General features: G+C 45.5%; 3 protein-coding genes across 3 annotated transcripts in view; 1 reads left to right on the top strand and 2 right to left on the bottom strand.

The window, feature by feature from the left end:
* usp24 (ubiquitin specific peptidase 24) overlaps positions 1-639 on the top strand; it is a gene marked incomplete at its 5' end in the record, with an annotated part of 54208 nt that extends 53569 nt beyond the window's left edge. The window contains one exon of the mRNA XM_080010327.1: positions 276-639. Within this exon, the coding sequence (XP_079866453.1) occupies positions 276-338 (63 nt within the window). The 3' untranslated portion in view covers positions 339-639. The remainder of the gene's footprint in view (positions 1-275) is intronic.
* A 3005-nt stretch (positions 640-3644) lies between these two features.
* pcsk9 (proprotein convertase subtilisin/kexin type 9) lies at positions 3645-14750 on the bottom strand. Its single transcript, XM_080000585.1, has 12 exons — positions 14512-14750; positions 13932-14123; positions 13284-13413; positions 12456-12589; positions 11848-11989; positions 11177-11388; positions 9381-9564; positions 8693-8872; positions 8095-8243; positions 6376-6541; positions 5394-5560; positions 3645-4239 (listed from the first exon to the last, which is right to left on the bottom strand). The coding sequence occupies exons 1-12, from the start codon at positions 14680-14682 to the stop codon at positions 4045-4047; spliced, it is 2022 nt and encodes a 673-aa protein (XP_079856711.1). The 5' UTR covers positions 14683-14750; the 3' UTR covers positions 3645-4044.
* Positions 14751-22771: 8021 nt separating this feature from the next.
* Positions 22772-25322, bottom strand: LOC307229472 (uncharacterized protein). The gene is made up of 2 exons (XM_079999471.1): positions 25027-25322; positions 22772-23501 (listed from the first exon to the last, which is right to left on the bottom strand). The coding sequence occupies exons 1-2, from the start codon at positions 25290-25292 to the stop codon at positions 23342-23344; spliced, it is 426 nt and encodes a 141-aa protein (XP_079855597.1). The 5' UTR covers positions 25293-25322; the 3' UTR covers positions 22772-23341.
* Positions 25323-26703: the final 1381 nt, after the last annotated feature.

Raw genomic sequence — 26703 nt, 5'->3', positions numbered from 1 at the left:
AGGGATGTACTGGAACAACAAGCCCGATCCATGGGGGCCCCGCCTCGCGACTTACAGGACTGAAAGGATCTGCTGCTAACGTCTTGGTGCCAGATACCACAGGACACCTCACCTTCTTTGCTTTCTGACTGTTGTGCCCCCTGCTGTGCCTGTCAAGACACCCCCACATCAAACTGTGCATTATCCTGCTGTGCACGGCTCTGTGCACACCCCCTCTCATTCTCCTTCTCAATCCACTTCCTGTCTTATTATTGTTCCCCATTGTCTTTTTACAGGGTTCAGAATCTCCCATGATGCTCGGCGACTCTAAGAGTGACCTGGAGGACGTGGATCCCTAAACTCCGGCCACCGGAGACAGATCCCTCAAATGGAGCGGCGGTACGAAGCTCCCGGCAGCCAATAGGAAGACTGCGCCTCAACTCCGATTGGTCGGGACAATTTGAGACTCCACGCAAAGAATAAAGAAGAAAAGAAACAGTAATAAATAGAAACCCAATCAGAACACTTATTGCTGTGGGCGCCGTAGCAACGGAGGGGAACGGGAATCAATTTTGGCTCCTCGCTTCCTGCGAGACCAGCCGAGGCGGAGCCGGTGCTTTCTGCCGAGGAGGAGGAAACCTTTGGAGGAAACTGATTCACTTTCAGTTTTCCCTTTTATCCACTCATTCTCTGCAAGTGACAGAAGGTGGGTGGGGGGGTGGGGGGAGGGGGTCGTCTTTTAACAGTTTTTGTTTTGTTTTGTTTTGTTTTTTGTTCTTTTTTTGTTCTTTTTTTTTTGTTTTTTGTTTCGCTCATATTTGCCAATGTATCTACAGACATATTCATATTGTAAAGATTTGTTCCATACGTGTAATTTCAAATGTAAAAATAATATTTTAGCGTTGCGGCCTCTCGAGGAACCCGCCACTCGGGGGTTTTTAAGTATGCACTTTACAGCCCCTCCCAGCCCTGCCCCCACAGCGGAAGCCCCGCCCCGAGAGAAGAAGCGCCCTGCCGCTCGAGTGGGAGCCATGTCTCTGGAGTAGGGGAGGGGGGGGGGGGGGCCGCCCCTCTAGAGCCTGAGCCCCGCCCCTAGAGCGGGAGCCCAGCCTCCAGAGTGTGGGGAGCTCCGCCCCTTGGTCCACCGCACGGCTCCTCTTCCTCATCTCACTTTTTTTAAACACTTAAGATAAAGATGAGTTTTACAGCCCACTGTCTGTCGCCATGGTAACCAAAGCCTGGGTTTTACTGCTCAGTTTGTGGTTTCTTTTTTTTTTTTTTTTTTTTTTTTTTGCTTTTGGTTTAATTTTGGTTTTCTTATCTATGGGAAGCTGCTTGACGCCTTATGCAACAACAGCTGCTCTGTGGCCAACTAGGGGGGGGCTCAGGAGTGCACGCGTGCGCGCGCGCGCACACACACACACACACACAAACACACACACACACACACGTAAAGACTGAAACACTACCATAGAACCTGTAGACCTAGACCACGTGCACACACACTCACCAAAACAACCAGCTTGCTGTTACCTCTGTGCTTTATCGGGTTTCATTTGCCAACTCAGAATTTTTGCATTTTTCTTTTTTTTTTTTATTGTATTGGTTGTTTTTTTTTTTGCTTTTGGCCTTTTCGTCTGCCTTTCAGGAGGAACTCAACTCTACCCAAACCGTAGCCCCCGCCCCCGACCCCACCTCACCCTCACCTCAGCCACGTCGGGAGACTTGAAGTGCCTTTTCCTCCCGATGTCTCCCCCTCTTCTCCTCCGTGCGGCCATCTTGTCCTTCCCGTCATCCACGCGCTGAATCGCTTCCTTTCTATGCAAAACCACCAGTTCGTCCTTCTGTAGCCCCCGCTAGGAGGGGATGGGTCCTCAGTGTGTCGGGTGCCAACGACTGAAGGAATGTAGAGGGAGGACTGTGAGACTCAAACAGGGTTTAGCCAGACAGAGGGATGGGACTTTGTTTTGGTGTCATGAAAATGCTACTTGTCTTCAGTTAGCATTAGCATCTAGATCCAGAAACGCAAAGTGAAGAATGGATGCTCATCGATTGATGGAAGCCACGCAGACACCCCCAGAACGACCACCAGGGGCAGTGTGCACCGGAACAACCAACAGCGGGAATGTGGCGACCAGAGTGTAGCCTCCCACAACGACGACCAGCGGGAGTGTGTCGACCGGAGTGTAGCCCCCCCCGAATGGCCATAAGGGGGAGTGTTTCCACCAGACTGTAGCCCCACCACGATCTCCACCAGAGGGAGTCTCCACCGGGGTGTAGCCCCCAGAACGGCCACCAGGGGAAGTATTTCCACAGTCTGCGCTTCAGCTTTAACACTTCAACGTTTACATGGTTCAGAGGCTCTTCTTTTTTGTTTTTTTTGTTTTGTTTTTTGTTTTTGTTTTTGTCATTTTGTTTGTTCTGTTCATCCACTCTGGGCTCCACTGGGAAGGCACCGCTGTCCAAACTGCCTCTTTATCTTTCTCTTTACCCCCCTCCCACTATCTCTCTCCCTCTTTCTTACCCTCCCCGTTTCTCTCACTACTTGTTGAATGTCACTCCTCTGCCATGTTTGCATGTTTGTGACACTGAGGAGGAGTTTGTTCTTAAGCTGTACCCTCCCCCCCACCCCCCATATGGTTTGCTGTGATTCCCCCATCTCCCCCCATCTCCCCCCATCGCTGGATCTGCCTCTATAACTCGTTAACCTGTTTTTTAGACAAATCCATCTTTTTCCTTTTATCCATGGGTGGGATACAGATGGGGGGCGGGGGGGGGGGGGGTCGGGGATGCGGGGAAGGGGTTGGGGGGAGGGGGGGGTAGGCATCTATACGGGTTTTTACTGTCAATCAACTTGGAACACTCACCTCTGAACGACAGGATTCTGTACTGCATGTTAGAAAAAGAAGAAACCTTTTAATTTGTACATCAGAGTTTGATTAAGGGGAAAATTTGATATAAAATAAACTGGACTGCACAACTTTTTGCAATCATTGTGTGTGTGTGTGTGTGTGTGTGTGTGTGGCGGGGGGGGTTTCCTAATATACAGGAATAGACTCGTTATAAATATAGGCTAAAGAGTATATAATTGGAAAATAACTGCACCAAGAGTCCCCATGTCAAGTTGGATATTAAATAACGTCTTTTTCTGCTTTAATGTCTCTGGAAAGAAATGGTTGAAATATCACTCATTACATTCCAAACCAACGGTCAAAGTCTGTTCCATGAAAGTGTCAATCCTACAGATCGTCTGTTGGTGCGTTACACTAAATATCCCCAAATCCCGTTCAAACTGCAACTTTTTCTTTGTTCCAACTTCCAATGTTTCCCCTCATCCCTCCATGACGTCGACGTCACTTTGTTTTCGCCACAGTCTCTGATCCATTGACTTGTTTAGGTAGGAATATTTTTTGTTACTTTTTTGTGTATGTTCCATGTACATCTATACCAGTGTTGGTGAGTACTGTTTAAGACTTTTAGTGTAGAACTTAAAGTAGTTATTGGCAGAGAAATGTTATGTGCAAACTATACTACTTACTGGTCTCCAACCAGGTAAATTGATAGATATATTTAGAGTAATTTAAAGGGTACCTGGTAAAGGGAGCACTAATCTTCCTTTACTGGTTCGTGGAGGAGATAATGCACTTTTGAACTCTATTTTTTCTTAAGTGATTTTATTAGAAATCTTCATTAAAGTTACAAAACTATTGCTCACTCCACAAAGACAACATAGTACATGCACGGCATATTGTTTTAAAAATAGCAACAATTTACAGTATATTGTACATGTGCAAGAAAAACACTTCTATATCAAGCATCAATACAGTTTTGCAAAGAATTTGAATGCCGTACTTTGTTATTTAAAAGCAGGAGTGGTTATGCAAGTTACCAAGGTAACTGCACATTCATTTGGGTTTCACCTTTTCTTTTTCTTTTTCTTTTTTTGTTTGTTTAATGAAGGCAGTCACACCTACTCTGGTTTTGTCTTCAACTCGAGAACGCCACAGAACTCTCTGACAATGGTCCACATTCCAAAGTGCTGGACATGAAAGTGGGAAGGGCCTGTTACTGGGGGGAGGAGCCAGGCTGCTGCAGTTTTCTGACCCGACAGCAGGTGGCGATGGCGGCAGCACTGTCTGCCCCCGTGGTGCTGCGGACCAGGCAGCTGTTTCCCTTAGCAACGGCCCCCAAGAGGGCGGAGCCTAGAGAGGCGGCGCTGCAGTCAGTCAGAGTCCAGCCGGACGGACACGACACCTCGAACTACAAGAGAGGCAGTAGTGTGAGGGATGTTTCAGATGGACGATTAAAAAAAAAAACCAAAAAACTTAAAGCTGCATTATGTGATATTTCTGCTCATGTAACTTCTGGTTTAAAGGGCTACTAGTTTTTTGGGAAAGCAGCTTTTTGTCTCTTACCCAAATTCAAATGAAAATGTCAATACCAATTTCATCCTCGTGTGTCCACAATCGAGAGAACGATGCGCTGCATGCTAACTGTATGCTAACTGTATTAGCTCAATGCATGGCGGCGGGTGGGATCAACTAGCCTAGCTTCTCCCAAAAAACTTATTAGAGTATTCCTTTAAAACTGCATGTGAGTTTGGAGTAAAATGTGAACTTGATTGCTAGTATTTTTCGCGTTGGCCTTACCAGACCAAACCATGAGGCCCTTTGGATTTGCTGAATGAGTGTGGATGTACAGCTTTGGGTTCTAAATGGAGACCTTGAAGGATCACGATCATTCCTCAGTGAAAGATTTTCAGAGATTATTTTTCTCAATGTGTTGGTCTGGAAGTAAGAAATTAGTCTTGAACTCTTCCAAGCATTTCTCAAATAATTCTCAAATAACTCAGATCCTCAGCATGTCAACAAGTTCCTCTGGTGGTACTTAAATGTGGAAGCATGTTTTTGTGTTGGGTTTTTTTTGTTGTTTTTTTTAAGCTGCGAAAATCTTCCTGGTACAGTGGTACCTCGACTTACGACTGTAATTCGTTCTATAAGAACGGTCGTATGTTAAAACAGTCGTATGTCGAAGCAATTTTTACCTTATAAATTATAAATAATGAAGGGTGAAAATAAACAAAATACACAGCACAAACACAGTAAATATGTAAAAAAATATATCGATAAGCCACGAACTACGTGCACACACGATGTAGGTCACCCGCTGACTGACTGCTGACTGACTGCTGACTGACTGCTGACTGGCTGCTGACTGATGTTGACTGACCGCCAATGCCCCAACTGCAAATTTCCACGGTCGTATCTTGGAGCAGTCGCTCTCAAGTCGCTACAAATTTTTGCGACTATCGCTACTCGTATGTTGGATTAGTCGTAAGTAGATGCAGTCGTAAGTCGAGGTATCACTGTACAACGTTTAAACAGGAAACTTTCCCAATGTGTAATAAAACGGACCTGCAGTTTGTCTGACATCATGTGTTCCAGTGAGTGGCATTCCATGTCGGGCGCGTGGCAGCAGACGGCGTCTGATGTCGTCCCCTTTGTTGCTAGGCAACACTTTTGGTCTCCATGGTGAGGACGGGAGTCAGGCAGGATGTCGGCGACGGAGCGGGAGCTGCAACCTGCAGAGGTTCACAATCACAGAGTTGAATTTCCCATTTATGTGACCTCGCCTCGATCTATTCATCTGATTAGTCCTAAACACTGACGGAACAGGAAGAGGCAAAAAAACTAAAACATGAAACAAAAGAGACAAGTCAAAGCACCTTGAACGTTGATTGAAAATCTTGACATTGTACAGAGTTGTACGGCATCATGGGTACGCTGATGTTAAGAAAAAGAAAATATAACTATAATGGATATTTCAAAAATAATTTGGCTGAAAAAACCAAATGGGAAGGTTAATGTGGCTTAATGAGCCAATATTGCACAAAAAAGAGATTGTGAAATATTTTTTTTTTATCGATATATGAATTTAACCAAATTAAAAGCTTCATGTTTTCAGATCATTTTTGAGTTTTTTGATTCACTTCAGAGTATCAACACATGACGCCCTAATACCGGAATTCTGAGCTTAATGTGCTGCCAAATTCTGGAATTCTTTCTCTACATTTCCTTTCATACCCCCAAAATGTTCACCATTGCGACATTTCCTGAACACCGATGCCTGGTTCAATTGGCCTATTTTTATCTTTAACGTTATGAGAACGTCATCCTCACATTTTTGTCCCACTTCCCATGCAAGGAATGAATGTAAATGTTTAAAACTTTATTTCATATCCATTTACTTCATCTTCTCACCACTGGCGGAGAAGATAAGAGGATTTCGTCTGTTGCCACATTCGCTAATAAATGTTCTAATCGCCTGTTGAATGCGGCTCCTGGTGGTGAATGGTAGGTGTTGCCGAGCTCCGGGGGACGGGGGGTCGGTGCTCACCCGTCAGGTGGAGGTGGGGCCCGGGGCACTGGGCCCCCCCCTGCGGGCCAGAGCCAGCGTGGACCTCGCACCGCAGCCCGACGGTAACGCAGCAACGAGCCACGGCAAAAACGCCTTTCCCACCAGGAGCGTTGAGGGCTACACAATCCACTTGACCACCGCTAATCTGCACAGAAAAACACAGATTATTTGATTGGATTAGATGATGAAATCAGACGAAATTGTTTTTTTTTTAAATTAGATCGTTTTGGGTTTTTTTTCCAGTTGGGTTAGATCGAGTTACTTTGGCTTGAATTACATTATGATGAGATTAGGTTTTGGATTAAGATTAGATTTACATCTGCGTGAGGTTCATATTACATTACTCAATAAAAAATACAAATAAAAACACATGAAAAAAAAATAATAGGCTTTTGAAAATATTCAATAATATTTGATAATATTTATTTTTATTTTTATTGTATTTTATTTTATTCTATATATTTTTATTTTATTCTATAAGTATTCAACTTACTGTATTACGTTTTAGGAGTCAGTTAGTCGGTCTATTAGAAAGGCTTTTTTTTTTTTTTTTCCTAGGACATATTGTGTGTTATCACCGGGTGCGTTGCATTACATTTCACTGCATATATGTATGAAAGTATGTATATGTATGTGACGAATAAAAATCTTGAATCTTGAATAATATAGAATATTGCGATTTTTGCCATCATATGCAATATTTTCACAGTCTCGAAAAATCGCCCACGTCACTCCGTCCGTCGCTACCCGTGGTCCCACGAACGGAGCTCATTTTGCGCGCACAGAGAGGACGTACAGTTTGTGGACGTATGCGCGCGACGGCGAGGAAGTAGACGGAGGACTTGGACGTGGTGGCGCACGTGGTGTGGATGGCGCAGCTCCGCCGGCAACGGCGACGTGTGCCCCAGCGATGGGGTGCCCGCGACCTGTGTGCCAAAACTGTGTGTTTACATTTTGGGTGTTCTTTTATATTACGTCTGCTGGAACAGGTGCGTAACAGGGTACGCGACCCTCTCCCCATGCGTTATGCACCGGACATAATCGTTCCTCCGTGCCCCGTCCCCGCGCTGTTTTCAGTTGTTTTATTTAGACGGGACCCGGCTCTCCGTGTAGCTACCCACCAACACGGAGAGCTGTGTCCGGATGATTCCCCTGGTTTATGACTGCTCATTGAAATGTTATCCCTGTGCATTTTGTAAGCTTCGCTCTGTTGTGTCCTGTTTATTGTAGAGCACGCTGACTGGCGGGTGAACGGGAGTTTCTTTCGTTACGCTACGCCCACCTTGCAACTTGGGGTCGTTCTTCGCGATCCGACGTGAAAGGTTCACCGTCTCTCCAAAGAAACCAAATAAGAGCGTTTTTATTGTAGATTTATACATTGTAATTGAATGAAACCAAAAAAAAACCCCAAAAAACCCGCTGTGCGTAATGGGAACGCTTTCTCCATCACTGCCCACCAGTCAACAACAACGACTATATTTAAATATCGCGATATTTGGACAGGACTACATCACAATATATCACTTTGACTAAGCCTAATAAATAATAATATTTTAATTGTTAAATATTACTACAAATATTTCAGATTCTAAAATTCAATTCTTAAAACAGAAAATGTAAATAAAACCTAGATGACTACCGTTTGCTTCTCGGCCAGAGTTTTTTGTTTTTTTTAAATATAAAGTGTTTCTAACTCACAGTGACGGTCTCTCCCACGCGGAGCCCGTCTGGAGCGTAGCTGCTACATCCCATCATCTCCTCGCCATGACGGCAGCGACTTGCCGCCTTGTCGTTGGGCAGGACGCCCGACCTCTCGGACCACACTGAGCGGCACAGGAGCTCCCCTCCTGCGAACACACACACACACACACACACACACACACACACGCACGCGCGCTCCATTTTCAATAATACAACACTGACAAAATTGTCGCCAAATTTTAATTGTGTTTAAATTGAGTAATATGGATGGTCTATAATTAAAATCAGCATTTCAATGTTGTCACTTTTTCCTATCCCAAGAAATCCAACTTTCCTTGGAAGTTACCAAACACACAGAGGTGGACAACTGGTAGACAATGGCCCAAATCTGGTTTACCAGGCCACCGGGCAACCGTTATTGGCGGGCCCTGATAAACTGAAATGCTCCTGTGACTTTTTAGTACATTTTTTAAAATGATTTTTAAAATGGACTTTTGTGATTTTTAAGCTGTCCAGTCCATTTATTGTACGGGAAAAAAAACTGCCACTGCAGCACACCCAGTGGATGTGTCCGGTACTGCACAACCTGTCAAACCTGTGCTGCTGGGCAGGGCAGCGGGGGGCATGGCCACCACCAGGTTGGGGGTGGACAGATGCTGGGTCTCCGGGAGGGACAGCAGGTCCATGGTGCCTCCGACCGAATAATGCAGCATCTCCTGCAGGACCTGAGCGGAGGAGGCGTTGGGGCTGGACGACAGGATCACTGCTGCGATGCCTGGAGGGAAAACGCAAACCTCAAGCATGAGCGTGGCAATACGAAACCAACACATTAATGTTACATGTGTGATTTCAACTAGAGGACGCTCTAGCCTATCATAAACCGATCAAAACAAGCCTGGGAACCAAAGTGATACCTTGGTCTTCCTGGGTACAGTACAGACAAATTTTTTTCTCCGATATTCTTTTATATTGTTTTGTATTGTATGACATGTATTGTGGAACTCCAGAGGCTTCTAGACTTGCCATCGTACGACTTTCACAGATTTATCAATACCCAAGGCGATACCCCAAAAAGTTTGAGACTTTCAACGGTCTGGGTTTTGTCAGCACAGAAAGAAATAGGCATACAATAACAAAACTGACATACAGATTCACAATTAATTTCAGAGTCAGAAGGAGACATAAAACATCCACGACATCCCAAAAAAAATCTAGTTTTAAATTGTAGATTTTTCTATCGCCGGTCCCTGTGCGCGCCTGCGTGCATGCGTGCGTGCTTCCACCTGCGACATGCGCGGCAGCCTGCGATGTCCCACTGCGGGAGGTAAAGCAGGTGTTGCAGTCGCTGCTGGCGCTGACAATATCGTCTCCCGGAGCGAAGACGTCGACGCAGCGACCAACGTTGGTGCCGCCGGCACCGAGCACCATCAGCTGGTTAGCTGCATTCACCGCCCCCACCGTGATCACCTGTAGGCGAGAGGGTGAGGATGCACACAGGCCTTGACAAAAAAAATCGAATGTTTATCATCATATTTCGACTGTCATATTAGAGCAGCGCTATGTAACATTTAGCATTTGGCGCCCCTACAGTTTCTGAGTGCAATTGCACTTTTACACCACCGTCGTAAAACGGTGTCGGTAACGGTGTCCGGAAATAATTTATTTTACCAGACAAATTTGGACCTTATCGGTCTCATTTCAATAACAGTCTATGTTATAGACACAAATATAATCTACACCTAGGTTAAAGCACCCCTTGCACAGGCCTCGCCGCTTCAGCGAGCACTCAGTCCACGGGCCCCCCGGAGTCCCCCCGGCTCGGCCCCCTGCTACCACTGTAGGTACTGTACCAGATGTACCAGATGTGCGCCCCTGGCAGATCACAAGGTGAAACAAAACCGTGGTGCAATAAAAGTTCGGCTACTTGCCGGCTGACGTGCGCGTGCCGAGCCATCTCCGGCCCATCTCATCTGCGTCGTCGGGGAGGTGGAGTGGCTACGTATTGTTACCGGACATTTTGACCGGCAAGTTTATCTCTCTCTTTTTTTTTTTTTTTTAAATAAAGTTTACCAGCCAAACCTCAAGAAAGTGACACAAAGCATAACACACTTTTCCCGTGCTTTCGTACCCAAATACAAAAGTTACATAGCAGGCCTGTGCAGAGATGTTAAGAGGGGCAGGTGCTCAAAAAAAAAAAAGAAAAAAGGCACATGGACTCCCAACTCCGGTTTTAGACATTTTGCTGCTCTGGACAATCTGTCGAGGGTGGGTGGGCACAGAGTAGAGCACAGATCATGCCGCACATGCCTGTTACAAAGTTCAAGGACAGGCGTTCGGGGGGTGCGTGGGAATGAAAGAGGTGCTGTTCTCCATATTGAAAGTCAGTGTACCATCAAAATGATTTTGAAGCTGTTATTTTAAGGTAAAACAGTTACATTGTGTTAGGTAGCTGCACACTAGAAGATGTTTTTTTGAGCTGTAAACTCAAATATGACTGTTGTGGAATGGAACACATCAATGCTGGTCATAATATCAACGTTTCTTTACAAATGGGATGACTTCAGAATTACAGGCAGAACATGTGGCTCCGCAGGGCCACCTACTGGTTGAAATCAGCACAACGTGTGCATGAAGAATGCTGACTATGCTGACACAATACTTTTAGTGGCTTTCTACAGCACAAATCTATGCAATTTAAGGATAGAATGAAGGGCATTGCAATGACTTAGTGGGGACTATAAAACAACGCCCATTTTTTTTCCTTTTACTGGATTCAGCCACGCCCACTCCTACTCCTTAAGCCACACCCTACTCGTTAAGTTATTGATGAAGAGAAGATACTGTATGACCTAAAAAATTCATAACATATACACTAAAACATTAGACCTTTAGTAGATATTAAGAACAATATTTGGATATTTTGATTGTAATTAAATTACATTTCAGTTTGAGTTCATAACCCAGCAGAAGGACGTGTGATTTTAAATCCATAGGAAGATAACAATACTGTGATTACTGTTATCACAATAAAATCGGCTGTGTGTTCCTAACGTGTGTGTGCGTGTGCGCACTCGCGCACCTCTGGCTCGGAGGCGGGCGAGTAGTGGCAGGCATCGTCCCTCAGGTTTCCAGCCGGAGCCACGAGCACGGCACCGCTCCGCACCAGGTCTCTGCTCGCTGTGTTCAGAGAGCGACTGAACCCTCCGACGAACGGCATCAGCACGACCACAGAGCGACGACGGGGAGAGGAGGAGGAGGAGGAGGAGAGGAGAGAGCGGATGAACTCCAGGGCTTGAGGGAGGGAGAAGGGTCAGGCAAGGTCAGGACAGGAAAAGGATGAAGGGGAGGAACGGGAGGAAGGAGAGGGGAAGGAGGAAGGGTAGATGAGTAGAGGAAGGGAGGAGAAAAGGAGGCAGGAGGGAGGAAGGGAAGTAAGGAAGGAGGAGGAAGGGGGAAAAGTAGGAAGGGGAGAGGGACAACGGGGAAGGAAGGAGGAGGGAGGGATGGAGGGAGGGAAGGAAGGATGGGGAGGAGGGAAAGAAGGAAGGAGTAAGAAGTGGGATGGAGGGTTAGAAGGACTCAGGGAGGGAGGGAGGGAGGGATGGAGGGAATGGATGGAAGAGAGGAGGGGGGGAAGGAAGAGAGGGTCCATTTAGTTACAGCCAATTATAAACAATGTGTAGTTGGTCATAAATGATAATAGATGGATGGATATATGTATGGATAGATACTGTAGATAGATGTATAAACCTTTTAAAGCTGCTGACACGCTCCCTCTCCCCTGGCAGTTCAGGACCCTCACCAGATGAACAGCAGCTCCCCGGGCGACGCCCGAGTCTCCCCCACTCAGCACACCTGCGGTGTGGGTGCCGTGGCTGTCGCACTCACTGGCCTGGAACCATACATACATGCAGTCATATGGTCATTGTGGCCTGGAGGAACTGGAACCCAGAATCTGGGTGCCAGGCCTGGACAGGACTGTGGAGGGGTGACGCCGGTGGCCTGAGCTCCAGAGGGCGTGAGGAAGTGAGTCAGCTATTATTGTTCACCGACTGATGTTAATTGCATAATTCTATAGCTTCATCCCCATATCGGATTATGTCAACGTCTCTAATGTGTAAAAATAGATGGTATGTCAATGATTATTGTCTAAAAACCCCAAACCAACAGTCTAAGTCGATGATCTGGATCGATCTTTTTTGGAATCTGAATGTGTGACAGTGAAGCAGTTCATCATCATTATCATTCAGTATTGATATGTGTTTTTCATGGACATTCTTTCCCGCCATTAGAAAATGGCATTAAAAGGTACATTTTCTCTCTCTCTCTCTCTCCCCGTCTCTCCCTCTCTCCCCAACCTGTCGGTGCACTCGGACTCCGTCCTCCTCGGGAACGCTGTCGAAGTCTGTGAGCAGAACTCGACCTTCCAGCTCTCTGTGGGAGGTCTGCACGCTTCCGTCCATCAGGTACACCTCCGCCATCCCTCCATCATCTGGGAGAGGGATGGGAGAGGGAATAGAAGAGAGGCAAAAAAGGGAGAGATGGAGGAAGAGAGGCAAAAAGGGAGGGGGGAGGAAGATAGGGATAAAGGAGGGAAGAGAGGGAGGCAGGAATGGCGATTAAGGAGTAAGAGAGGGATAAATGGAGGAAGAGAGGGAGGGAAGTAGTGACGGGAAGGGATGAGGAGAGATGGAGGAAGAGGGGGATAAAAGGGAAGAAGAGAGAGATAAAGGAAGAGGGGAAAAAGGGAGGGGGGAGAGGGAAGAAAAGAGGAAATCAGAGGAAGAGATAGAGGGAATTAGTGATGGGGAGAGGGGGATACAGGGAGGGAGGGACAGGGGGGAGGAAGAGAGGAAGACGGAGGAAGGAAGAGATGGAGAGGGGGGGCGGGAGGGAGAGAAGGGAGGGAGGTAGTGACAGGGGAGGAAGGACGTTACTTACTCTTCACTGTGTGTGTATCAGTTATTTTTCCTTTTTTGTAGATATCATTATTATTGTTATTTGTATATTCATATTGCCTGCCACTGCGCAAGGCACTGACCCAAGAACTGGACTCAGTCCCCTGAAACGGGACTACAGCTAGTCCTAATAGACTGGCTGACTGACTGACCTTCTGTCTGACTGACTGACTGACTGACCTTCTGTCTGACTGATGGTCTGACTGACTGCCTGACTGCTGTACTCACTGGGCGGTGTGTAGTGCTCTGGCTCTGCAGCAGTGTGAGGCTGCAGGATCCGCTGCAGGTTCCATGGAACGCTCTGGGCGAAGATGGCCGAGTCCTCCTCGATGTAGAGCACGTGGGGCAGCTTCACCGCCTGGAGGGGGGGCGACGTTAAGCCACAAGCAGCATGATCTACAGATTTTCTGGAAAGTGTTTTGGGACAATTTATCTCTGGGGGGCTTTTGTGTAATATTCCATGGTAATCAAATTGAGAAATTCCTTTCAAATCCAGCGGTGCCCCAAAAAGCCCACAGAAAAACTGATTTGCAGGGGTTAAATCGTTAATCACGCAACATGAATGGATCATGACTGCTAAACGCCATGTTAACAGGTTTCTCCAGTTAACTCAAAGCCATTACTACTAAACTGTGTCTGGATGGTTCTGCAAAGGAGGACATCTTTATCTAAAAATATATATTTATGATATTTTTGAGTAGTGTTCCCAGGAGTGGACATGGCTCCCCCTGGAAGCGCCTGTCCAGATCTCCTACCATGGATATATGGACAGTGGACAGAACAGGACTTTCTAAATGAACTTGACTTGGTTTTACAGAATAGTAGCCTAATGGATAACTACAGTATTAATACAGTCAGACAACAGCGTGTTTTCACCAGATGGAGAACGTCGCTGCTCATCTTGACCAGGAAGCCGTGGAAGGCCCCAGAGAAGGTGCGGAGGATCTCCAGCTGGTACGCCCTCTTGGCGGCCTGGGCCTTCAGCCGCGCGATGGTCCTCTGGACCCGGGACTGATGGCTGCCCTGGTCCAGGACGACCAGGTACTGACCGGGCAGACGCCATGCGGCCTGGAGGAGGAAGAGAGTACACAAGATGATCTCATCGGCATTGCCAGAACTGACTGACACAAAGTGTGATCATTAAAACCCCCGGCAGTGAGTTGTGAGTCAAGCCGTAATTCAAAACAGAGAAGCTGTTTTTGAAGGTGGAATATGGAGAAACCTTCAAATGAAGACTTTGGTTCCACTACTCCTTCCAGCTCCTGAATACTTGGACTCACCGTGGATCGATTTGGATAAAAGTATGTGATACCTTTGCTCCTGACCACACCAGTGGTTCTCAACCTGTGTCACATCAAGGACCCTCGATTTGACACCCACGAGGTCAGGCGAACGCCACGTGGAGGAACCACTGAAAGCAGCACCTCTGTACCTGCAGGATGCTGCAGGGTCTCACCTTGTTGCATCTCAGGAACTCTGCTGGTGGTCGGGGTGCAGGTCCCGGCGCGGCTTGGACTCCATCCGGGTGGACCAGGTCCTCCTCAGCCTGGTCCTGCGCGCTCACCGTGAAACGCAAGAACGCGCACCAGCAGAGCGCCCAAATAATGTGGTCCAAGGAGAAAAGCATCTCTGGCTCCGAAAAAAAAAAAAAAAAAAGTAATGTTTCACCTCAAATGTAAAGTCTAATTTATCTAATTGGTGCCTTAATTATGACTGAACATCCCTGTTGTTGTTGTTGTTGTTGTTGTTGTTGTTGTTGTTGTTGTTGTTGTTGTTGTTACGAGGGCGCTCCAGGGTCCGTGCTTCGCCCCTGACGCACAACACAATGCAATGGATCCAGATTTGGATAAACCAAAATCCAACAATTGATTGTTATAACTCGAGGCGGAGACTGGTGACGTGGGTGAGACTCACGCCACCTCGAAAGATCCTCCAGAAAAGCACTCAGGATCAGGTTTCAGAAGGTCTTTTGAGCTTACGAGGATTTCTGCAGAGTACAAAATGAAACTGCATCGGAAATATTTGCAATATTCAACTTTATGACCCGCTAAATTATCTCCTTATAGGCTATAGATGTATTTATGTATCGATTATAGATTTATTATAAATGTATTCACAGAGATCTATTTATAGAACACGTTGCGCGTCTGGATTTAAATTAAAGCATTATAAAGAGAATTGATAATCATGCAGGGATTCCTACATCATTACTAATGTTCTTTGTTTGGGTTCTGAGGATCCCTTCCAAACAAACATGCGTAAGCAACTTCGTTGGAATAAGCAAATGAGGAAAGGGGGGGGGGGGAAATGAAAATCCTCTCACCAATAATCACAAAATTAGCAAATAGTGCCCTCTATTGGAATTACAGTGGCACCTTGTTTTTTATTTACCTTTGCTTAATATATACTTTTATTTATATGTTTATATATTGTTGTTTTTTTTATTATTTCAAATTGACCTGATGTGATGTTATTATAGTAAATTTAAAAAAAGTTACAATACAAGCAGCACCATGGGCTCATATTCAAGGTTTATTAAAATCCCTCACTGAACAGAAGGAGCAGGTCTATCTTTTACTAGAAAATGTACTTTTTACTTCTATCAGTTTTTATTTATCTTTTTTGTAAATCCATTAACCTTTGTTCATACGTGGAGGTTGGACTGACAGAGTTGCAGTTTGGTTTTTTTCAACCGATAAATACAACATAAACAAATAAAAAACAAATGAATTCTATCTATTATTTTATTCTAACATTTATTCTTACAAGAAAGGCATATACAGGAGGGAATCGTGGGTCTTATGATAAAACACACAAAGCATCATTAGAAATAAATGCACTGAGTTGATACAGTAAATAAAATAAACCCAAAAGCATGTATAAAGCTAGTAAAAAAAGATAAAAAATAAAATCTGATTTCCGTAATTCATTGTTACAAAAGGAGGTCATCATATTCCTGTGAGTGGATTTTGTGCTGTGCTGCTCTGGCTTTCAAAAGAGATACAAGACATAAATCATAGGATTAGTTATGAAGCCATGCTTGGTAAGCACACAATGTTTACATTCTGATGAAGTCCTCAAACAAATTTTCTGCTCTGGCTTGGTTAACATTTCTCTCGTATTTATTTTTTTTTTTTGGGGGGGGGGGGGGGGGGTTGGCTCTAGGAACTACGTGGATGACGAGTGGGTCAGACCCAGTGCAGGGTGGGGCAGCTGTGATGCTGAGGGCTCTGGACACTGAGGGGGATGCTGTCGCCATGGAAACCAGCCAGTGCCTCCCTGTCACTGGGAAATTGAAAGGAAGGAAAGATACTGATAGTAGATTGACAAACTCTTTTGGCCTTTATTGTGACTTAAATGCCATTTTAAAATGTCCACCAAGGGAAAGGTTTAACAAAGTATGTGATACCATTTTGTACAAATAAACAATTGTTTGGTTTTACCAATGCAGTGATATAGTGTGAAATGCCTTGCTTAATGGCACAGGAGACCAGGCTTCTTCCATTTCTTATCTTCCACATGCATGTACCCTTGACCGGCGGGGTGGATTGTCTCAAAACTTTCAGGGCCGAATCTTTTAACAACCTCTGATATGTTTTAACTGATTTTATGATTTCACCGATTTTTTTTATTTTTTTTAAAGCTGAAATGACTGCTAAAATACCACGTTGATTCAACAAATATGTTTTTCTTTCGATGCTTAGATGGTTTAAAATTGACTGGGATGGCTCATGCTGTTAATATGCTATTAATTTATAATTTGTTCAAACACATTTCACATCCAGTAGTTTCAGTGAAAGAACAACAAATCTTTTTTGGTATCACAGGCCCACAGAGACCTGGAGTAACTCGTCTGATCTGAAGGACTGGGTTGCAGTACTTTTTACGGTATCGACTGAACTGCGTCGATGGCATCGAACCGTCCGGTGGCATCCAACACCAAAGTACTTTCTCTGTTCAGTGTCAATGAGCCAAAAATAAAACCAAGGCTCTGTGCAGTCAGAGTAAATGTGTCGCGTCACTTTGTTTTTGTTAGCAGGGATTTCTTTTTTTTTGTTAGTTTTTTTTTTGGGGGGGGGGGGGGGGGGGGGTTTGATTGTTTTTTTGCAAAAGCTAGGCAGAGACATTTTTGTTTTGCAAAGCAGAATATAACCTTCAATGAAAGGAAAATGGGTATTGTTTGTATCGTTAGACAAACCGGGATCAAAGTCAAGGTGTAAGTATTGATCGTTTTCTGTCTGTACCCAGTCCTACAGATCCACCCCCAGGCCTCCTGCATCCGACCCCCCGCACACACACACACACACACGCGCGCACACACACACACACACACACACACACACACACACACACACACACACACACACCCCGACCTTGGCTGTCTGAGGTTTGAAACCACCGAGATCCTGATCTGATCGGCTGCGCCTCCTTCACCTTCTGTTGCACTTCCTGTCCACACAGTCAGTCCCAGGCAGACGCTGACTTAATATGTCATGTCATGGAGCTTCTGAAGCCACTGATTCTCAACCTTCTTCACATCAAAGACTGTCACTTTGGATCCACATTGAATGGCCACAGAGCCCAGTTGATTTACTCTCTGGGATCCGATCTGAGCAGATTGTTACTGTCAGATCAGTGCGCGTGCTCTGGTTGGGGAGAGTGAAACTGTGAAACTAGGATCCAAACAGTCATGGTTTGATTAAGATTTGAAAACCTCCCCCAAAAATGGTAAAAACAACAGGTGTGTGTGGAGGGGGGGTCTAAACATTTATATATCCAGTCATTGAGCCCTGAGTGAGACCTGAGACCAATAATTGTTATTTACAAGGTGCGAGTGCGCACGGAGTGTGTGTGCGCGTGCGTGAACGTGTCTCCTGAGGCACCTTGGTTGTTTGGCTTCCGCTGAATTGTTCAAGGCGTCCTCCATGTTTCCCTCCTGGACACGAGGAACCATCGTGACCTAACGACCACACACAAGCGTTAGTGTGTGTGAGTGAGATTGCTCCACGACCGCGCCCTCTCCATGCGAAATGTGCAGTAAAGCAGTGTTCATTTTGTTATTCATTTGTTTTAGTTTTTCTCTTAAAATTAAAAAAAAAAAAAAAAAGAACCGACAGTACTGTGAAAGTACTGGATTGATAAACAGTATCTGTAAGAGTAGTAGTACCGCTCAAATCGCAACGCTGCGTCATCGGCCAACACATTTCTGTTCATTTCATTTATCTGTCTGTACACACTTACCAACAACCCCAATGAAAACATGTTGATAAATTGTGAAGCAATTCCATTTATAAGGCAATTTATTTTATTATTTTTGTTCTACTTACAATTACAGCTAAGTCATGTGTCTTACAAAGACAGTGCTTTATTTTAAATTTAGATTTATTCAAACCATCTTCTCCACAAGCCCGAGATTGTCAATTCATAAATAAATTTAGCCTGGTAGTTGCTATTGCTTTACCATAAACAGTAATAAGTCATATTACTTATTATTTTCTATGCCATAGTGTGTACCTGTATATACTGTATGGACCTCCAAGGTGCTCTTTGTTTAAAGGACATTACATTATAAAGAAGTACAGTGTCCTATCATTTTCCATGTTACACTGTCATTGTTGCCCACTCGGCATCGATTGCAGCCTGGTCTGTGAAGCCCTTTGAGACTGTGTTGTGAGGGTTACACAAATTAACTTGACTTGACCACGTGTCGATTACGCACATTCGAGTATTTTTCGAGCTTATGGAGCTTGTGCGTAATCGCCGGGTGTCATGACATTTCACTGCATATATGTAGGACCGTATGTGTATGTATGTGACAAATAATCTCTTGATCTTGAACTTGAACTTGAACTTGACTTGTCAAAAGCTTACTGTGTGCCTACATGCTAATGCTAACACTAGCTAGTGGCGCCACCCTGTGACGCTGCGTGGGAACTATAATGGACAACTTGAAGAGATGAATGTGTGACATGGGTATAAAAATCCCCAATTCATTTCAGGATGAATGGACATGTCGAGCGAACATATTGCTAGGCTGGTGGCTTTTCTCAGTGAAAGCTCTTAAAAGAGACACATCGGTTATAAAATAATTTCAAATCATTATTTAATTTCGTAAGTAACCGTGTAATAATTGGAATAATGTGCCGGCGGGTCATTATCGCAAGATAATCCTCTTCAGAGTGATACAAGAAGTCCTGATCCGCCGGTGGGGCGTTATCTTGCCGAAAATGTCCGGCTGCCTGTACATTATCCATTACTCGGTGCCGTAACCGCTGTGGACTTTTCACGTTCGTTACTTGAACTAGGTATGATGGAATACATTTTTTTGGATTTTTAATTGAACAGCTTAGTACCTTGGGATAGCACTGGCAGAGGCTCCACACCGTCCCCACGCCCACCATGGTGACTCCCAGCATGCACAGCGTGAGGTAGACCTGCGGCCGCTCCTGCGTCATGACGAAGAGGCCGACGGCGACCGAGCAGAACCCGGCTGCTATCAGGCCGTAGCGGTACGGCTTCTCCTCCTCCATTTTTCCCCCGAGCTCTGGGTCTGAGCTGCCTCTGGATCTGAAGTCACCCTGAGCCGGGGTCTAAAGGTGAAGTGGAGGCTGGTCACACTGTAAGAAAAGGACTCCGCCTTCAGGCTGGATCAGCATACGAACGGGGGGTTTATTAACTGATTATTTGCACTTTTGGCGGCACAAATTATTATGTCCAAGCTTTGTCAAAATAATTGGATTTTTGTTGATGTTTTTTTTCATCAACAGCTCCACTCTTTTAGTTGAACACACTATATGGTAAGAGCTTTAGGAACTTTTTATGGGTTTGTGGGGGGTTTTGTCATGAAAGAAAAAGAGGGATAAGGAAATAGCTCCATGCTCAGACCACCTTCTAAAACTGATGTAGACATTTCACTCACTGGTTCAGAAAAAAAATTAAGGATAAAAAAAGACCTCTCTAAACTGAAGCGTGTTGGTGGCGGAAGGATGTGCAATGTTTCTAAGAACTTAAACATACCACTTGAAATTTTTGATTTTGTTGATCAAGTATATTCGGAAAAAAGTTGAATTGTCAAAGTAACTGGGTCAAAGTGGCTCATTATTTCTTACAGTGTAGAGTTCCACTCTGCTGCCCTTAACTTGCAGGCATTATAAGTTTTTAACACACATGCTTTAAAGGTCACCTTGCCTCGAGCTAATGGCTACAAAGAAGAAACGCAACAACCTGATCACACACACAGACTCACACATTAACTTGTTGCCATGGTCACCGTGTGTGTGTGTGTGTGTGTGTGTGTGTGTGTGTGTGTGTGTGTGTGTGTGTGTGTGTGTGTGTGTGTGCGCGTGTGTGCGTGTGTGTGTGTTCGGTGCTGCTAAATGTTTGCAGAGCGCCGTATTAAGAGCTGGATTTCAGTTTAATAAACATTCTTCTTTCTTTTTTTTCGCAACAATCCGTCAAATCCTATTGCAATGCCACCCACAGAGCGAGGCGGTTCTTTTACTTGTCTTTATATCACAACTTCAAAACATCACAACGCTTTGGAAAGGTTTGCACACCCTGTGGACATTCTGCCGTCAAGAAGGCACTTTGCTTGGAGAGGAGACCTCGATAAATGCTGGGAGGTCGAGATTAAGGAGGAATGCAGGGGCAGAGGATCCGTGGAGGCATCCTCACAGTGTTCGGAGTGAAGAGGAGCCAGCGGTGCAGGGAGAGGAACCCCCAACGAGACCTTATTTTAGATATATAACCCTATCCACATCCATGACGTTAAGAACACAGTGATGGTTATATTATGCTGTTGCAGTGGATTTGAAACCTACAGTGGTTTGTAGAGCTGTCACAATTATTACATAATCGCCCGATCACAGTTATCTGAATTAACCGCAATAATTTTGTAAATTCTTTCGATTCTACAATCACATGTTTCCATCCAAATGTCGACGGGATTTTAAGCCAGTGTGGGAAATGTTGCTGCAAGTTGGTGCAAGGTTCATCAATTAATTGTCTACCGAAATGTTTTTGTTTCAATGCCAACAATCAACTGGAATTTTTTTTTTTTTTTTTATTGTATTTTTTTTTACTTGTGCTGTCAGCACATGCTGACACCGAATATTTGTATGCCATTGCATCTAGGACAGAGATAGTCTGCAAGTGGAGTTCAACTTCTCAACCTGCAATGTAACTTTATTAATTCTTAAATCGTCAAGAACTAACTCTGTCCTGTGGAATGACAAGAACACCGTTTTTTGTTGTACAGAACCACCACCAATCCTCTTATCCCAATTGGTTCTGAAGTATAAAGTTGGTATTATACCATAGCGCCTTCAAGCAGTGGAAAAGGCCCAGAAGCCACCCCTGAGGCCCGTGGCCGTACAGACACCCCACGGCCGCAGGAAAGCCCGGAGCATCTTGCCCTGCAGCCACAGAAGACCCCCAGGCCCCAGGAGAAGCCGCAACCCACGCCCGCATAACCCAGTCTCAGACAACCCCAGTGCTCAATATGTGCTGTTGGCAATTGCAGTTAAAATTGCGGGGTGTGGGGGTGTCCTCCAAATCCTCCAAGAAGGTCGAACCCAAATCACTTGCTTCCTTCCTGCCCCACAGACCCTGGTCTGGTGGAGTGTTGTATGGAGTAAGATTTACAGTATGTGGAGGTGTGTGTGTTCGAGGCTAACATGAGTGGAATTCGAATTTCGGGACGGACAAGAAGCACGTCGGGGCAGGAGCGTAATGGGCAAGATCGCCGCCGCTCTCCATCCCGCAAACCCTAGGCCTATTGAGTATGAGTTTTGACACTGGGAGAGATAGGCGAGGCGCAACCAGATCAATTCAGTGGCGCAGCAGGCCAGGGAGCGACCACATGGACCCCCTCCCCCTGGCCCCTTCCACGCCATAGCACGCCCACCTCCCGTACTCGGAGGCACCCAACACACAGGGGCCAACCACAGGCACAAAGCGGCCCGCCATGCCCCTCCGCCATTCTGAGCAGCTCCACGGTCCCATCAGGCCCCTGGTCAGCCCCTGGCCGCCACACATGCAGACCACAGAACAGAGGGCAGCAAATGCCCACCCCACCCACAGCCCGTCCCCCCAGCGACCAGCGCCCCGCACACAGAGAGCACCAGAGAACAGGTACTCAGGCAACCCAGTGTGACGACAGGAGTCTGCCCCCCACGGAAGGACAGTCAGAGCCCCAAACCCACAACCATGCCCCAAAGTAAGACACGGACACCAGCCGCTGGCACCCCCAGGAGCACCGCTGCCAAGGTGGTGCTGAAGGTGAAGGAACAGAATGAATCCGGCTTTCCCTCAGTGGACCACATGACTGCTTTGATTCACCACCACCGGTTTTAACAGGTTTTGAAACTGTGGCAGGCTAATGGGGCTATAATAGCATCATATTTCACGACATCCCCGAACCACTGAATTATCTCTGCCCAATGACTGAATGATACTCTGTCCATAAGCACTTCCCGTATCTACTTAGACCCTTAGACGTTTTATTCTTCTGTACTTGAATATACTGGCAAAAAAAAATTCACTCACACTCAAGATTTTATTATTACGTTTCAAACATATTGAAAAAGGCAAGTCAGTGAACAAGTATGAGTAGTTGACACATGGGGAATTGAACCCGGGTCTACTGTGTAGGAGGCCAAAACCTTACACACTACACGAGACTAGATGTGCCACATATCACTTAGTTGTGTTGATACCACTTGCTAGTTGTCAGGTTTGTTGCACTACATTCATTTTACCAGCAGATGTCCCCCACAAGCACTGTAAATGAAGCTTCGAGTAGCCAACCATTTTTCAATCCAATGGTTAAAAAAGGTTAAAATCTTCAGAAAGCCTTGTTTCGCCATCGCTAGCTTGCTGGAACGAGCCCAGGCAACAAGCAGATGTACATTATGTCATGACAAGGGCTCCTCTCTTGTGTGTGTGTGTGTGTGGAGATGGGGGTTTTACCTGTTGCTCATTGATTACCCTAACGAGCAACAGGCGTACAGCCACGGTGAACCTGGGCCCAATTACCTAGACCCAAGACAGGTGTTGCTGCCACACCACCAAACCACAAACCACACCACCCTCACATCACAAAAGGGCTCAAAGTTGCTTTGGGGGAAGAGTTCAACTTCCTTGTACGGTTCATTTCTTCACTGTATCGCAGTGAACACACTCAGGAAACTTTTTACAGGTGGTTCTTCTGGGAAAAGTTCTTTCTTCTTCTGGAGTATAATGTCTGCTGACTGCTAAGCTCATCAGCGTTGTGTAAAGGTCAAAGGTCATAGCTGCTGGGCGAGTTCCTGGCTCTTCATGACTGTGTCGTAGGAAGGTGGGGGCTCGATGTCCCAGGGTGGAGGAGTGGAGGGCAGCGAAGCGTCGGGCTCCGGCCTCCCGCTCACAGAGTCAGCAGACATCTCTCTACGGATCCTGTCCAACCTCCTGGAGAGAGAGAGGGATAGAGAGAAAGAGAGGGAGAGAGGTGATGAAGGCTTTTGGGGGAATCTATAATGTGAATTTAGTAATTTACTTTTAAAACTTAATATGGCTCTTTCTAATATCACATCAGACCGTTTGATGGCGATACTCCTCAAACTCCTCTCTGTGTGTTCAATGTTGTGACCATAATTGTTTTACTGGTGCTACGACTGCAATAAGAACTTAGAATGAAATAAGACGTTTCCTCATCCGGATCCTGACCTATTTTGAGTACTGTTTTACTGTATTTTTGGTTTTTCGTACTGTATCTATTGTGTTTTTTTTATTGGGATTCATGTCCCCTTTCACCTGCTGAGAGGGCCAGGGCACTTGCATTTCATGCATTTAAATGTACATTGTATTTTAGAGTGAACCTGACAAATAATAAACAAAAAGCATCTGATACAGTAAATAGATATTTGATAATGGCAGACCGTCTCATCGGGTCTGATTCTCATTTGCCTAGAAAAGCTCAAACAAGCGTAAATTCCACATTCAAGTCGCGCTGTTTGGAATAGAATTGAAGTCTCCCTTCATCTCTATGAGGCTCTCTAGGGGGCTATGTTACAGCCTCTCAAACCCCCTGACCAGTTCTCAGATGGAGAGAAGTGGGGGAATTGGTTCTGTGGAACACTGAACAACTCAAGTGGGGAGATTTTAATACTGAAAATGGGTGGAATTCCCTTTTAACCGACTGAGCAGTATTCTTATTGTGTCTGATATGTCTAATTCACACTTTAATCTCTCCATCTTGAGGACAATAAAACTCCCCAAAGCAGCTTGTGACACTGATGTGAAGCTCTGTGTCCGCGAACAGAAAAAGCTTACATGATGAAGACTGAACTTGGTCTGTTTCTCTGCTGCGGAGCCAGAGAGAAAGCAGAGCACTCCTTGTTTAAATTTGCAGGCCATCGTAGATTACCTCCGACAAGGCCGTGTGTGTGTCCCCCTGCCTGCTGTTTTCACCCTGACCTACTTATATATTCAGAACATCTTGTGTTTGTCACAAAGTTTCTTCTCAGGCCGTGACCAACCTTGTGATGCGTTTAGTGATGCGTTTAGAATCAGGACGCATGAAAAGTGGCATGGGATATCAGTCACAAACTGGGCTGAAGTAGACCGTTATTAAACTCAAATACCGCCATCAAACATGTCGCATCAACCGCAATCAATCCATCTTGACTCATAACTACATGAATTCAAAGTAAAAAAAAACAACAACTTGTAAAACCACTTGTCGAACAACAATGATGTACACAGTCATATTCTTCCAAATATCATAATCAATTTCCAAAATTGTAGTGCAAACATTCCAAAAATGACATGCAGAGATATTAGCGTCACATTAAGTATGAGACAGATGGTTCAATATTTATTCAAATCTTCTTCAGTTCATCACTTAACTTCAAGGGGCCGGTCTGCATAGATGTTTGGGCCAGTTTAATACGGCTTGAGACCTATAAATATCTACATGCGTGCGCACGCTCACCTCTGTATGGCCAGGGCCTGGTGGGGGCTGAAGCGTGTGCCCGTGCGTGGGTGCAGTAGGAAGTGCCCAGGCACTGCCACTTGCAGGTTCTTCATGGCGGCGCACAAGCCGGTGATGAGTATTGTAAGGCCCCCCATGGCCACAAAGATGCCAAGCTCAATGAGGGGCACGGTGTGTGGGGCCTGGCCCGAGCACAGGGCCATCACCACCCCCACCACCATCAGGACCAGGCCCAGGCCCATCAGCGTTCTTTGAGGGAACGTCATCGACCTGGAGACCCCAAAATCCAGGACCCCAAAGACCTTCAGGACCCCCAGACCCAGGACCCCAAGGAGCCAAGACGCAGTACCCCAAGATAGAGGACACCAAGAAACTTAAGGACCCTCAAGACCCAGGACCCCAGGAGCTTCAGGACTGCAAGACCCTGGACCTCAAGAACTTCAGGAACTCAAGGAGCTTCAGCACCGGACCTGATTCACCATCACAGTCTGGAGACATGAGAGATAAGGGATATGGAAACTTCAACTCAAACTAAGGAAGGGTTGATGGTCAGGAAGGAGAGAGAGAGCGCGCGCGCGAGAGAGAGAGAGAAAGAGAGAGAGAGAGAGAGAGAGAGAGAGAGAGAGAGATTAAAAAAGTGGGAGAGTGAAAGATAAACGCCGACTGAGACAGACATCAATATAGGACGAGAAATTGGGGAGACAGAGAGAGACAGGGAAGGCGAAAGAGAGCCAGATTTCTACTTGTGAACAACCTGAGGAGGTAAAACAGGAGCAGATTTCAGTTGGAAATGTGGGGAAACCACGCGGACAGTGAGAGCAGCTCTAACTCACTGTGACCAGTGAGGTGTCAACATCGATCCGCGTTATTACCTTATAGGAGAGCACGGGAAGAGTCCTTTCCAACCATTGTTCCTGCAGTCTTCATCGGGATGAGGGACTCTGGGTCTGGGTCTGGATCTCTGTAGGACCCGCCCCACGGCTTCGGAGCCGCTCCCCCCCCCCCTTTTGTTGCAGCGCGTCCGGGCTGGAATAGTCACGGTTGCATTGCACTGGAAATCTCTCGGGTTTGGCTGCAAGCCGCTGCCTGGGTCCGGGTCCAGGTCTAGGTCCGAGTCCGAGTCCGGGTCCGGGTTCCCGGTGGCAGCCCTGTGGTTTGGAGGAAGTGGAGAAGAATGGTGGTTGTGCCTCCTCTGGGCGGGCTGCAAGTCTGAGCCCTGCATCTGCGGGAACCCTCCACTGGTTTGTTCCGAGAAGTGGAAATGGAACTGGGATGTTCTGGATGGAGGGGAGTCCCACCCGAGCTGGGGAAGTCCTAAATATCTGTTTTTCTTTCCATTTTTTTTTTTGTATTTAATATTATTATGATACAATTTATTTATAGATCTATATATATATGTATATATATATATATTCTCTATTTATTTGTCCGTGTCTATATTTTTTATAAGTATTTTAGTATTTTGTAGTTTATTTATTTATTTATTTATTTAATATATATTTCTGAATGCATTTTATTTATTTAATAGAAAGAATGGGGCATCAAATTATGAAAATAATATAAATATAAAAACAATACAAATTAATTGAATAAAAAAATATGTATATAAAAAAAAAAAACTCCTGACGAGCGCTAATAAATTCTGCAGGAATTCTAACTGCAGTTTCAACTGACGAC

Source organism: Zeus faber (genome assembly GCF_960531495.2).
Source record: "Zeus faber genome assembly, chromosome: 1".
In the NCBI taxonomy this organism is placed as follows: domain Eukaryota; kingdom Metazoa; phylum Chordata; class Actinopteri; order Zeiformes; family Zeidae; genus Zeus; species Zeus faber.
This window is presented reverse-complemented; position numbering and strand designations above follow the sequence as displayed.